This window comes from Rutilus rutilus (genome assembly GCF_951802725.1).
Source record: "Rutilus rutilus genome assembly, chromosome: 2".
Classification (NCBI taxonomy): domain Eukaryota; kingdom Metazoa; phylum Chordata; class Actinopteri; order Cypriniformes; family Leuciscidae; genus Rutilus; species Rutilus rutilus.
Genome location: NC_140210.1, coordinates 41,205,435 through 41,220,596, shown reverse-complemented (window position 1 = coordinate 41,220,596; position 15,162 = coordinate 41,205,435). Strand labels below are relative to the sequence as shown.

General features: G+C 37.2%; 1 protein-coding gene across 2 annotated transcripts; it reads right to left on the bottom strand.

The window, feature by feature from the left end:
• Positions 1 to 318: 318 nt before the first annotated feature.
• On the bottom strand, positions 319 to 13,862 carry LOC311282567 (putative E3 ubiquitin-protein ligase HERC4). Of its 2 annotated transcripts, none has more exons than XM_084396383.1 (24): positions 13,514 to 13,862; positions 11,035 to 11,155; positions 10,874 to 10,950; positions 9,888 to 10,109; positions 9,647 to 9,738; positions 8,379 to 8,509; positions 8,115 to 8,242; positions 7,940 to 8,010; positions 7,747 to 7,856; positions 7,465 to 7,524; positions 7,269 to 7,374; positions 7,005 to 7,194; positions 6,756 to 6,919; positions 6,583 to 6,657; positions 5,941 to 6,030; positions 5,770 to 5,853; positions 5,579 to 5,686; positions 5,310 to 5,450; positions 2,715 to 2,881; positions 2,510 to 2,570; positions 1,814 to 1,884; positions 1,471 to 1,654; positions 1,270 to 1,372; positions 319 to 1,061 (listed from the first exon to the last, which is right to left on the bottom strand). In XM_084396383.1, exons 1-24 carry the CDS (start codon positions 13,725 to 13,727, stop codon positions 850 to 852), a joined length of 2,982 nt encoding a protein of 993 aa, XP_084252509.1. In that variant the 5' UTR covers positions 13,728 to 13,862; the 3' UTR covers positions 319 to 849. The 2 variants fall into 2 exon arrangements, with proteins under 2 accessions (XP_084252509.1, XP_084252510.1); XM_084396384.1 differs by having other exon boundaries at positions 5,579 to 5,680.
• Between the last annotated feature and the right edge of the window lie 1,300 nt (positions 13,863 to 15,162).

The window sequence follows — 15,162 nt, the reverse complement described above, 5'->3', positions numbered from 1 at the left end:
TTATTTACTATTTTGTGGAAATGCTTCCCTTCTTATGCTAGTTATATTAAACTGTCATATTGGATGAGGACTGGATTTTTCATCTACTTTTTAATTTTGCCCTAGTCGTAGATGTTCTTTATAAAGATTTTATATTTAAAGAATTAGTTTATTATACAGTTTTTTTTTATAGAGTCCAACATTTAGCTTGGTCCTTTTTATTATTATATAAGCCAGACCAGGCAAGAAAAAAATGAACATATGTAAAAATGTAAATATTTCATTGCTATAATCTTGGTTTGTAAAAATGTAAAAAAATAAATAAACAAACATTTTATTAAGACATGTTTATTTTAATTAAGTTAATAAATACAACACGTTACATAGCATTTGGAAAAGAAACCAATCTTGTGTCAAAGCACTGTAAACAGAAACGTCTTGCCAATAGAAATCTTTCTGTTTGCAGATATAAATGTAAACTTTGTTATAAAAAAATTAATTTGTAAACACCATTTACATAACTTATGTGATTCATGTAATTCATAACTGAATGTGACGAGACAAGAAACATTAACACAGCTCATATTAACATTCCACATATTAGGCTCAATTATGAGTAAGTGTGTGCATATTTTTAAATAAAAATATTATTTGCAAATAGTTCAAGTTGATTACAATAAATTGTAGTGCTTTTAGAGTTCTTATTTTTCTTTATTCCCTTATATCCTTTTAAATACTTTAATTAAATACCCCCCTAAAAATGGTTTGGTCCACCAGTGTTCAAGACATTGCTGATGCTTTGATCAAAGATCAAGTATCAAGTTATAAGATCTGTGACTTGCGTCCACGGATGATCTCAGAACTCCAGTCTTATTCTTCCCAGAACCCCCTCTTGTGGTTGATGGCTTCAATGACTTTAGCCCTGAGTGTTTCCTTTTTCTGATAAACGGGAAGATTTAACAGAGCATGGCAGGTAAGGGCTTCTGGTAGATGATCCTGAGTAAAGTTGAACAGAGATCTCACTCTCATCTTCACCGCACTCATACCCAGAATGGGCACTTTCTCAAACCCTGTTATGAACACTTCAGAGAGGAAAACAGGGGAGAGATTTAATTGAAAGCACTCTGAATGTGTTCTGGCAAAAAAAAAAAAAGAAAAAAAAAAAGCATCTGAAAAGCATAGGAGCAGCCAGAGTAGATGCAAAAAAAATTAAGTTTGATTTCTTAAACTCATTTTGACTAATTACTAGACAACCACACCACCATTCAGGATAATCACTAGTGAACTTACATAGAAAGGCCTTCTTCTCATTTGGTGTCAGTTCATCAAACACCTCCCAGAAGGAGATGATGGTTGGATGCTCAGCATAAAATGGTCCTTCATATGTTGTGTTCTAATGATCAAAATATATATTTAGTCAGTATTTACTTGTTCACAATGTCAAGAGCATAGTAGTTTTGACTTTTGTTTGATATGTGCGTTATCGTGGACCTTTTTGAGGATGTCCCAGTCATATTCCTCATTGCCCACCAGAACTCCTCTCAGCTCCTCTGGCTCAAACATCTCCACCAAGCATCGGTCACACGCACTGAAGAAGCCTCTCTTGAATTCTTCAAACACTTCCTCTACTGATTTATTCAGGATATAATCCACATACTTGTCCACAAATTCTGTTCTGTTGCAGAAATTAGATTTTTAAAAAATGCATCTTAACCAAAATTATCGAATATTATCTTATGTCCAAGATTAAGGTTAAGCAAAAATGATATGATCATGTTTTAATGACAAGGTAACTCAGTAAAATTAGATTTCTTTATAAAACTATAAGCCTGACCTGTTATTATTTGTGACAACTTTTCCTGGCTCAGCTGGATCCAGTTCGACATCTTTTCCATCCCATGTGATCTTCCGTAGAAAGATAAAAAAATAAAAATAAAAAAAAGTAATAATGGGTCTCATTTACTAACCTTGTGTGCAGACCATTTTTTGGTGCAAAATCTGCATACAATATTTTTAATTTTCAAATTATATTCAAAATGTATTAAAAATGTGTTTTTATTATAAACATGTTAAGATGAAATTTCATAGATAATTCATCCTAAATATATTTCATCATAAAAGAGAAAGAAATTGTCGAGTTATAGCTCTAACTGCGAGGTTCCTCTGCATAAAAATGCAGATGCGTTTATGTACAGCTGTTTAATGAGAGGTCTGTAATCTGGGTGTGTGTAAAAGGTGTTTCTTGTGTTTGAACTGAATTTTTATGTTTTATGTTTTTTGAACTGGTTTCTGACTCCAGAGCGAGAGCACATCTTAATAAATCTTTAGCCTTTAGAGTGCAGAAAGTCCTTATATGGAGATGGTTATGCAAAATATGCATAAACTCACTTGTGGTGTGAATTAGGTGAACATTTTTCATTAAAAGTTCTCCTGTGGGTATTCATTTTAATAATCCACACAATTATTAGTGAATGAGACCTGATGTCTTTAAAAGCTACATTACAGCAACGCAAGAATCAAACAAACTAACCGTGAATAACGGTCCCATTTCCCTCACGTCGTCGCTGTAGTCCAGGATGTACCGCAAACTCCTGAGAATATCATGTTTCAGATTCATTAAACAATGCTACTCAATGATAGATAGCAGCACATACATGGAACATGGAAGTACATTTTAGCAGTCACTATACAAAAATATACCAAGAGAATCAAGATAAGATTGTAAAAACACTCACTTGCCAAGAACCGGACTGAACTCTATCAAGTCTTCAAGACATGGTTTAACATTGAGAAGCTTCTTGAACAAAGCTAAAGGAAAAGGCAGATTCACTACAGAGTTGTTGTTGAAGGCCAAGCCACACAGAATCCCAAACAGGAAGTACTTCTCCTTCTCCACGCTGAGCTGGAGTGGGGTAATAAGATGTTAAAGACAAAGAGAACAATAATAAAAAATGTAAATAAATGGGAAAACACAAAAGACACATTAGGTATCTTAGCGCTACTTTCCATTGTTTTCTAATGTAAACAATCTAAATGTACATGTTTGACCCTTGCGCTCATGTCTTTTGTAGAGTCTAGCACATGACAGCATTTTAAAACTGTGCTCAAGTCAAAAGAAATTCAACTTGAGACCTTGGTCCCCCCCTTAAGCCAGTCTCACACTGTACGATTTTGGCTATGATTTGACCGTCTTTTAGACAAAATCTTTTTTGTCTAGGCCAAAGTCTTTGATCATTAGACATGTTCACTGGCAGACAGCTGTTTAATGACTATTGCAATCAAATTTTACCTCAAAATTCTGACAAATCCTCACAGTCCTCAGTCCTGCAGTGTGACTTCTACGAAATCAAAAACCAATAGGAGAGCAGAACCTGATGACACAATTTATGAGACAACCAACTACCACTTGCTCTACACACACGTCTTCGTTGTTTTTTGTGTTTTTTTTTTTTTTCAGTTTCCTTTGCAAGAGAAACCATGATCCAAATTAACTAGCTATCATTTCTATCCCGCATGTAAATGCAGCTCATGTCACCGAAAGTGTCACAGATTGATGATGTAAACCTCCGGAAGAATCTTTTTACATCCTTCAATTAAGTCACTAGTCTTGGTAACAGGAGTGTGCAATTAATGTGTATAAAACTCCATGACCACAGATGTAAGATGCAAACAGTATCTTTTGTTTTTTTGCACTCCAATTAATAAACATTGCTTCAAATTAGCTCCCTGTGTTGTCTCATTCTTTGAAGTTCAAAGAACACAAATATGAAGTCCATACCTTGCAGATACAGCGCACAGATTGTCCATATTGTTGCATGGATTAAAGGTGCTATAAGCGATCTCGGTTGGCGTAACCCTTTTGTTGATGTTTGAATTATTATCAAACAAAACGGAGGCTAGCTAGAACCTCCCTCCTCCTCATCCGCACACTAACCTCCGAACCCCACCCCCACATCATTCTTGTCGGTTATTGGCTGGAACAGTTTGTTATGTTTCGTGGTGCGGGTCGCTCTGTTTGTTGCTCAGTTTGTTTTTGCTGCAGTTTGTGGAGCGTGGGCTGTCTGCAGAGACCGTGTTTTTTTTACAGTGTGTTCAGGGGACAGGCAGCTAGCGGATAGTGAGGAGATGTTTGCGGTATGTGAAAAAAAATGTTTTAGCCTAAAACACGCGTGAGATCGCTTATAGCACCTTTAAGCATGGCTAAGCACCATTAAAGGGATACTCCACTTTTTTTGGAAATAGGCTCATTTTACAACTCTCCCAGAGTTAAACAGTTGAGTTTTACCGTTTTCGAATCCATTCAGCCGAACTCCGAGTCTGGCGGTACCACTTTTAGCATAGCTTAGCATAGATCATTGAATCGGACAGGACCATTAGCATCTCTCTCAAAAAAATGACCAAGAGTTTCGATATTTTTCCTATTTAAAACTTGACTCTTCTGTAGTTACATCGTGTACTAAGACCGACGGAAAATGAAAAGTTGCGATTTTCTAGGCTGATATGGCTAGGAACTATACTCTCATTCCTGCGTAATAATCAAGAAACTTTGCTGCCGTACCATGAGTGCAGCAGGAGTAATGATATGACGCAGCGCCTGAGAGTATAGTTCCTAGCCATATCAGCCTAGAAAATCGCGACTTTACATTTTCCGTCGGTCTTAGTACACGATGTAACTACAGAAGAGTCAAGTTTTGAGAGAGATGCTAATGGTCCTGTCCGATTCAATGAGCTATGCTAAGCTATGCTAAAAGTGGTACTGCCAGACCCGGAGATCGGCTGAATGAATTCGAAAACGGTAAAACTCAACTGTTTAACTCTGGGGGAGTTGTAAAATGAGCCTATTTCCAAAAAAAGTGGAGTATCCCTTTAAGCTCTGTCCAACACATTACAATCCATTAAGCACAGTCAGCATGTTCTTGCAAGATATTGCACATAGTGCATAGTTTAGCATGGTCAAAAACTGTGTGCTTCACTACTACCAATACACCTGTTGTCTAATTACCCGTGTGCTCCTAATATACCATTGTCAGAATGCCACCCAGTGGACAAATATATAATTGCATCAAAATGGCTCCTACAAGTCTTCTTCTGTGTCTATTTTTAACACGTCTTTCTTGACTGCTGTACAGTTTGACATTAATGACAACTGAGATCCCCCAGTGTGAAACAACTGGGACCATGTTCGTACAGTCTGACCAGCAACAGTCATAAAGGACTATTATAAATCGTACAGTGTGCACCCCGGCTTTAGGTATGTAACTTGACTTAACTAAACTTGGTTACCACTATTGACATCTTTAGCATGACCTCATGAAAAGTCTTTGCCTTACCTTTGTGGGGAACCAGCTCAGAGTTTTGTTGTCGTTCTCCCTGAGCAGCTGAGATTGTGGCGCACAAAGCTCTTTAAACACGTTGAGAAAAAAGTCTCTCTTGTTCACATCTGTTTTTCTCAAATCCTCTGTGTAAAACACCTGTTAGATAACCAAAAGAATTCATTCATACTGCAGCTCGTAACAGTTTGTATAATAAAACTGCACACAAAAAATAACCTGTTGTATCCTATGTTACTGAATAAAAATATCGCTTTTGTTTTCCTTACCGCCAGCCAATATCCTCTGAGATGTTGCTTGCTGGCTGTTCTCAGCTGAGAGAAACAATCCTCCAGCAGAGCTGTGCGTCTCAGAATCAGCTGAAGACAACCCTGCAACTAAAGCATTTCATTCTGTGATTAAAAAGAACATGGACACAAAAGTAATTCCCAGGATTTTTTTTAGGTCAAGACAAAATTACCTTCCATACTCTGTTCTTCATATAGCTACATTTGGCCTCCAGGTTAAAGATGCATGAAAGTGATATTAGATTTTTTAAGATTGTCTGTAACAGAAGAAATAGGAACATCATTCTTACTTGATCTGAAATGTGCATACATATCAGATATGGCCAAAAGACTTTGGAGCTCACATTATAGTAGTTTTGCTGTGCCACCAATGCCTGGATTTGTCCAGTCCAGATAAGCCACATGTTATTAGCATCTTCATTGATGGTTTGCAGCTGTTGATTTGGGGGAAACAAAATTATCTTTTTCATTTGTATTTATCTATAGTGGGAATTAATGGTTGATCAATATATCACAACCAATACAGAAATTATCAGCAGATAACCATGGGTAAGAGGAGTAGTAGTGCCCTCTTGTGTCACTTCTAAAATCTATCAACAATCCTTTGTCAATAGATTTTTTATATATATAAATTGTGTGATTTCAGTCATTTTTGTATGATAAATACAGTGATTGCTGCCATATTTACTTTCATCTATATATTAAAAAGATATACCATAAATCAGAGGTGTCCAATCCCTCACTGTCCTTCAGAGTTTAGCTCCAATCCCAGTTAAACACAACTGAAACAAGGTGTTCAAGGTCTTCAGGATGACTAGAATCTTCTAAGCAGGAATGTTGGGACAAGTTGGAGCTAAACTCTGCAGGACATTGGCCCTCCAAGAGTAGGATTGGACACCCCTGCAGTAGATGATACAGTAACATCATCAGCCATTGAAAGCCCATATAGGTTGACCAGTAGATTTTCTAAATGTTTTTGTTCTCACCACATCTAGGAGACCATTGACCTCATGAACGATGAAATCACTCTTTGTGATGTCTCTGTGGCCACTGCGGCAGACCTTTCCAACAGAAACACTGTTATTGAAACTACTATCAAAATAATCTGGTTAAATGTTTACTTTTGATCTAATTTTGATCTAATGTTTAATAAAGGCACCTGATAGACCATCTGAAGGATCCGCACATATTTTAGTAGGTGTTTCTCTATGCCAGAGTTCAACTTGACAACAGAAATCCTGACAATTAATATAGCAGACTCTTTTTGAAATAAGTCCACCAAGTTTTTGAGCATATCATCAGGGAGTTTGGACCAGTACATCTCTGAGAATACAAGATGCATATAACATAAAATTACAAATAGAACAAGGACAACAACACAAAGGATGTAAATGTCCTCCAGCTTTACCTAACACCTTGCGAGCAGCCGGATTCAGATCAAGGATTTTGGAAGCCATTGCTTTAGTAAGCTCAGTTCTTTGTTGTTCCTGGAGTCCTCTGATGAGCTCAGGGAGGAGAAGGTAAAGTCTCAGAGCTTCCACACCAGCTGGATTTGGATTCAGAGACGGCAGCAGTGTCTGTTGAACTACCCTCACCACCTGAGGTATGAAAAAACAGCAACTGCATCTCACTGTTTAATGGACATTTTTGTAAATGCTGGATTTACCATTACCTCTGAGATCAACCTTTCATTGTTTGATAACTTCGCAAAGGATGCTTTAACCAGATCAAAATCCACCCCACAATGCTCCTCAGACATCTGATAATGTTCATCACAACTACAAAGACAGACACTTGCATTAAGTCATTTTAGGAACAAAAAGGAGGAACTACTACATAAGACTGCCTAATTCAGATTAGGATATTACCTTGTTTTGAGGAAACTTCCACTCAGAGAGGCAGCCGAGGAGAACACATCGTTTATGTCCCTGTAAACAACACAACTATACTTTAAATAACATTTTTTATAATCTATTGATATTAATTCCTGTCTAAAATTCATCACCTCGTTGGCACATTTTTCTTGATTTAATTATGTTAAGAAAGACTATTTCATGGACCTACAGTAGTTTACATAAACTCAGGAGCCTTTAGCATTAGTATCTCAATCGTTAAAAAGCACTGTCGGTTAAAACGACTTAAACACTCACTTCTTTATCACTTTCCATGAGTCACTTCCAGACACCCATCGGTCAATCATTCTCTCATCTAATGTCAAAATCCCTCTGCTTGGATTTGGTTTAGACTCATTCCCAGGTTCCTACAATGTACATAAAAAAACATAAGTAATCACAGTGGAGCAATAATTTAATTATTAAACAATTTGTGAATGAAAACTCTAACCTTGAAAAACAAGGCAAAGGAATGATTCTCCCCAGCGATGAGTTTTTCAATCATGTATGCATGATCACATACTGTGTGCAACAAACATTTAGTTTAATTTAGACTTCTGAGCAACATCATGAGAACAAAAGTATTCATAAGGAAATAGCCTATTGCTAAATGATGATTTAATTACCAGTTGAGAGATCCACAGGGAAAGGCACAGACTGCTTGATCATTTCTCCATTTCCCAGCTTCCCTTGCATCCCACATCCAAATGAATAGATCAGCTTTGACGATTCGACTGATACGAGTGTGTGACGTCTTTATTCAAGAACGAAACAAATGCCTAATCATTGAGCTGATCTCAAACGTTAGACATGTTAACCATGTGAGGAAATATAAATAAATCTGCACTACCGCACTGAAACACTGATTGCTTATGAAAAGTCTAGTTTACCTCCCACATGTGACCTGTGACACTTTAGATCCCCAAAGTTCAGCAACCACCCGCGGATGATGTTCGTCTTTAAATGAGTTGTGCCCAAGCTGGCCAAAACCTCCTGATCCAAATGTGAATACTGTGCCGCCCTGTAACATAAACTATTCACTACATTTTCTGTCCAATTTGTTGTATGCTGAATATGTTATTATTTATAATCTGGATATTTAAAGGGGTCATATAATGGTACATGCACTTTTACAAGTTGATTGTACTGAAATGTGTGTTGGCAGTGCCTGTACACAACCATCATAAAATGATAAAAATCCATCCAGTGTTTTTTTTTTTATCTTCTTATATGTTTTCCCCCATCTCAAATTAAGCCGTTCGATTTTGTGACGTCACAAAATCGACGCCTCTCCCACGATTGTTGATTGACAGCAGCGTTTCAACACAGACCTGCCCTCGCTCATGAGTGAGCTGTCAATCATAGTCCGCGCGGACCGGCGCGGTCATTGTTGATACGCTGGAGCACTGTCTATGAGCAGAATGACGTCTAAGCGATTGTGGTGTTCTGTTCTTGGGTGTAATAAGGAACACAGCAGTCATTTTGATGTTCCTAAATCCGAACCGCTGAAGACGCAGTGGCTGAGTTTGTTTTCGAAGGGAATATTCCCCACGATCAACGTCAATGCTTTCATGTTTGCGCGAATCATTTCACACATCAGACTGCTTTACAAACGAGGGTCAGTATGAAGCTGGTTTTGCTAAGAAGCTGCTCCTGAAAAAAGGATCGGTACCAACTATTCGTGTTCCTCCTGCACCTCCAGAAGAAGAAGTGAGTGTAACGTTTTATTAACCTTTATATTAATATTTATATTAATCTTTGCAAATCGCTTGCTGCACCCTTCAAGATGAATGCGGCTGTTTACACTCAGGGTACATTACGGCATGTTTTCTATGTACGACGTTCTCAATATAATTAATAATCCCACGTTTATAATGAACAAGCGTTATGGTTATTGTGTTATTATTAAAAACAGTGTACGCACAGAACAGAGGGGCGGGGTGAGCAAAGCTCATTATCATTTAAAGACACATGCACTTAAACGGCGTGCTGAAAACAGAGCTGTTTTTGACCAGGTAAAATTTGTGTTTTCTTACAATACTAATGAGAATTTTTAATTAATGTATATTACAAACTTTTCATTTAGACCCTAAAGAATCATATTAGCTTGTACAAAAATGGCATTATATGACCCCTTTAAAATATTACAAAACACTACCTTTGATAAAGTGGCAGTGTGTTCCCCTCCACATGAGATGGACACAGTTTTCTTTCGGTTCAGACTATTTACAACCGTTGGGACGTGTCTGTCTGTGGTGGAAAAACAGTAAATTCATCACTTCCAATGCTTTCATATGGATTTGACACAGTATTGCACAAATGCAGTACAATTATATGTGCTTTTATACTTGCGTTTATACTTTTATTACTGATTTAGTTACATGATGAAACATTCAGACCTGTAGTGTCTCCGAGGCCCAGCTGTCCTGCCGAGTTCTTTCCCCATCCGAACACGACTCCAGAGAGAGACAACACAAAGCTGTGGTCTCCTCCAGCGCTGATCTGAGCCAGTGGGATCCCACACAGACTCTTCACAGGTTGAGCTGACAGAGAGCTGGGCTGTTTTTTCTCCAAACCCAGCTGACCGTGAGTGTTATCACCCCATACGAACAGCTGACCATCTGAAAGACCAACAACAAGTCAAGTCAAGTATATTTGTATAGCGCTTTTCACAATACAGATTGTATCAAAGCAGCTTCACAGTATTAAATTAAAATAATACAACAAGGTTTGTTTCTAGTGGAATTTATTGATTGATAAAATCAAATTAAATATCCCCAAAATATCCCCAACTGAGCAAGCCAAAGGCAACAGTGGCAAGGAACCGAAAAACTCCATCAAGTGACCTAATGGAGAAAAAAAAACCTTGGGAGAACCCAGGCTCAGTCGGGGGCCAATTCTCCTCTGGCGTTTATGAACTAGAGGCCGGATTGTAGTTTGAACTCTAAGATTAAAAGTATTATATGAATGCCTGGCTGAAGAGATGCGACTTTAATCTAGTTTTAAACTGGGAGAGCGAGTCTGAGCAACAAACAGTATCAGGAAGACTATTCCAGAGTTGTGGGGCTAAATGTGAAAATGCTCTCCCTCCTTTGGTGGTTCTGGATATCCTAGGTATGACCAAAAGCCTTGAATTTAGTGATCTTAAAGAGCGCGATGGATTATAGGGCGATAGAAGATCCGTTAAATAGACTGGAGCTAAGCCGTTTAGGGCTTTATAAGTCAGTAGCAATACCTTGTAATTAATACGGAACTTTATAGGTAACCAATGCAGTGATGATAAAACATCAGCTCTGCATATCTACACTCAAATGCCAATAACTTTATGTCAATCATAAGATTTCAGAAGATTAAAACAGATGTTAGATGAAATGGTTGTGAATACCCTTGGTTAGTGCCATTGAATGATGGTCTCCACACGCGATCTGAATCACCTGCCTGTTTTCCAGACCTTTAAGAGGACTGCAGAGAAAAGACAATCTGTCAGATAAATATTTGTTAATATCATTCATGGTCATTTATACTGTTATGGCTACATAAACATACCTGCACACAATAGATCTGTCCATAGTAAGAACTCTTCCTCCATCAGCAAGAAGAACCGCACCAGCTCCTCCACAGACAATCGATATGAATATGGTTTTGTCATTCTTTAACTGTGGTTGCTCTGGAGTAAATAATATATTTTTATCAGTTCAACTTCTGTTCAGACAGTAAGCATACATCCATACAGACGCTTAAATAATTATAATTTCATTACTAAATCACGCATATTATACAGTTACTCATAGACTACTATCAAATATGAATAGTCTATAAGGGACATTCTACCAGAAACGTACATTTCCACTTTAAAAAATCTTGAAATTTTTTTTTTATTTTTCTTAAATCTGAACGTTGAGACATATGGAGGACATGTTAAACTATGAGAAACACATATCATGCCATCTCAGCATGTTTTTATGATTAAATAAAATACATTTTTATACGCATTTCACCCCTAAAATGTCAGGCCCTGTCACAGACAAATTTGTATATGTTAGAATGGTTTCCTAATGAATTTCTTTGATACAGATAGCATTTTCTTATTGATCACATGTCCCTGATTGTATCTAACATGGTTTTATAATTCCTTTAAGAAATATAAGTAACTTTTCGGTCAACTGTAGTACACAAAATCACAGAATACCCACCAGGCACTCATATAGTTGTAAAATAACTACCTTTACATAGGAGATTTTTATAAAAACATAGTAGTGGATATATACCCCCACCTTTATACACAGTTAAAGAGATTAATTAATTAATATTTCCTCAAATAGTACACTTTTATCATAATTTCCTGTGTGACAGGACTGACCATGGCGTGACAGGACTGACGGTACTGTGACTGACTTTATGGATTTTGATGATGCAGAAAAAGTTATGTTTTGTGTTCTTTATTTAAGTTTTGATTGGCATTTCTTTTTTAAATTATTATTATAATTTTAATGTTAAAGTAATATTAGACTATGGTAAAATTCAGCCAAGGACATACATAATATTGCCAAAAGTATTGGGACAGCCCTCCAAATAATTGAATTCAGGTGTTTAAATCGCTTCCATGGCCACAGATGTATAAAAATCAAGCACCTTGGCCTTCATTTTACTATTGCATGCGTTAAATACATAACATATGCAATAAATGTAATAAAAAAGAACAATAACATTAATTTGTAAGGCCTTGTCACACAGGAATGTGACAGGGCCTGATGTGACAGGGCCTGACGGTTGGCCATTTTAAATTGCCATTACTCAGCCTGCTAGCATGCTAGCATAAAAACTGTTAACATGCAAGCAAGGAATTTCAATAACCTTTTTAGACATGTTTTGGATTTAAAACATTTTCATTATTTTCTGGAATATTTAACCGTGACAGGGCCTGACCCTTTAGCTCGTCTTCCTAAAAAAAACATACAAAAACAAGCTTAAAATCATACAATTCAATGAAAAAATTCAGCCTTAATCAATGTAAGCTTCACCTGGGTCAAATGATGTCACTTCCTCTGAGTGATACCCTTAAACATAGATATCATATATAAACGCTAGATGTCTTATGGCGCAGTCACTTCCGGCATCATCGTTCGGCCATCTTGTCACAGTGCTCTGTGCATTAAGGTGAATGATCAGCACGCACACAAATCCTCTTATCTCGCTGAAATCTTGACGGATTTACAAACGGTTTGGTTTCTTACAAACGTTATTAACGTGGCTATAATTCCGAATGCTTAAATATGTATGTTATATTTTTCATATGTATGCAGTGTCATAACTACATCTCTGACGTTTATAACAAACCAAACCGTTTGAAAATCGGTAGAAAAATGAGCAAGTTATGGTTATTTAAAAGTACATGCACCATTTAAGTAGTGAGCGAGGACACTGTGGCAAGATGGCCGCCACGTGCGGACGTCGACCTCCATTGGCCAGCAGTGCGTACGAGACATCTAGCCTTTATATATATCTATGGTCTTAAAGGCGTATTTCACACATTTTATGTAGAGTTTTATGTAAACGTGACAGGACTGACCAAAACATGGGGACAGTTGTAAAATAGAATTTATTTGTAGAATTTATATATAATTTTATGTTTTTGATCAGATGTGAATGATAACAGCTTAAACTTGTTATTGATGAGTTTTTTTTTCTTTCTAAATAACAGTTTGTAGCATAACAAAACTATGAAAGCTGGACAGGATTTGTAATTTTTAAAAGTGTTTTTAATAAAGAAAAAAATATCTGAGAACCTAATGAATGACATATTCCTTTACAGAACAACTCACAGAAATCAACTATGAGCCAGTTTTAGAAATTTTTGGATGAAATACTTTTTTATTCACTGTAACAATTCAAGGACAGATAATGTACGTTTCTGGTAGAATGTCCCATAAATGAAAATAAAAGATTCAAGACTTTCATCTGTTAAGTATTATATAATGATGTAAACTGTCTTTATGAATAAAAAACGGTGTCATGTAAATCATACTTAGTTTTCCATCGTGATCACAGTTTTCACCGCGCAATCTCAGGACCGAGACCTTCCCATTCCGGATAAATCCAACAAAACTCCTTCCAGCTGACATGTCCTGAACTGCTGATTTCGGACACACGGATCGTATTCCATAATTGCCATGTTTGACTTTGTCAGGCTGTGAGAGACCGAAGCCCTCTCTGACCTGCGCTCCCCAGTAGCACAACATGTTCACAGCTGATGGATGAAACCTTCAGACTCCAGCAGCGTCTTATGCATCCGTGGACAGAAGAACACGCTCTCGTTAAATACAGCCTAAATCGAAAACGAGAGTGAAACTGCTGGACTGTTAAGCAAGTTCTCGACTATTTAGCGAGTTCCAACTTCCCACGAAACGAAAGTTATATTTGTTGTTATAGAGTCAGAGTCAGAGACGAATTCATTGATGATGATCGGAAAACGAAAGCAGGTGAAGCTCCTCCACACCCATAGGCGTAATTTGCAGGTGGGACATGTCCCCACCATTTTTTTGCCAGGGTCGATCGTGTCCCCACTCCCCACCACTTTTGAAATATCTCGCGGCACGATGTAGCCTACCTATTAATAGCCTACAAATAAATAAAACATCTCCAGTTAACTCTAGCAGAGCATTAATTTCGTTCGTCTGTTAAATAAGAGGCGATCTAGCGGTTAAAATGTTTTTTTTTTTTTTTTTTTTAAATCAAGTGATCCCCTACTGGAGAACAGTAGGGGATCCGATTTTGCCGGGGCTTCAGCCCCGAATGTTTTGAGTGTAGCCCCGAATGTATTTTGAGAAGTTGACTGACAAATATGAAACCGGACAATAGCCTATGTAAACCATGTAAATCATAAGTTGCCTTATTTCATTGTGTTTTGGCTTTGCTGCTGTCTCTGACTGGTGATTGTTGAAATCTGTCTCACACAGAGACGCACCACGTGAGTGATTTCAGCCTAGAATAGCCTATCTCCAGGATTTGCGCGCAACAGCAAACAATCTCACAGCAATTAATTTTTTTTATTATAAATAACGCAGTCAGCAGCGCCGCACAGTCCTCTGTCAGATGAGATATTGTCACGGTATATTTCCGAATCATAGACTGTAAAGGGTCCGAATATAAAACTCAGAAAAACGAACTTTCCTGTCCTGTCAGCCGTGTGCTCGAGGCGCGAACTCTTCAATATCACGCGCAAATGCAATCAATACATCTAGGCTAAATGATCGTTCATGACATTCTTTTAACTAAGCAACTCAATTTGTCTATAGGCCTATCTGTAATATTATTTCCTTTGTATAATGAGTTTGTCTTTGTTTTAAATTATATTGTATTTTTATTGTGAGTGCATGTGAACTGCTGCGCAGTCGTGTGATTTAGTCCGCTTGATTAACATTAAAATGTATTCCTATTTAACACAAATGTCCTTTGCTAATTACAGAAACTATAAGTAAAATTAATAAGTATAAATATATATTTATAAGTTATATATATAAGTTATATTTGTATGGTCCTCGAATGTGTTTGAATATTTCACCTGTCAACTGCTTGACAAATAATTTGCTACTGCCCACTGACATGCTTTTAAAGCTATTGTTATCCTTTTTTTTTTTTTTGGCCTTCAAACACCTTAAAATGCACATGTGTAGG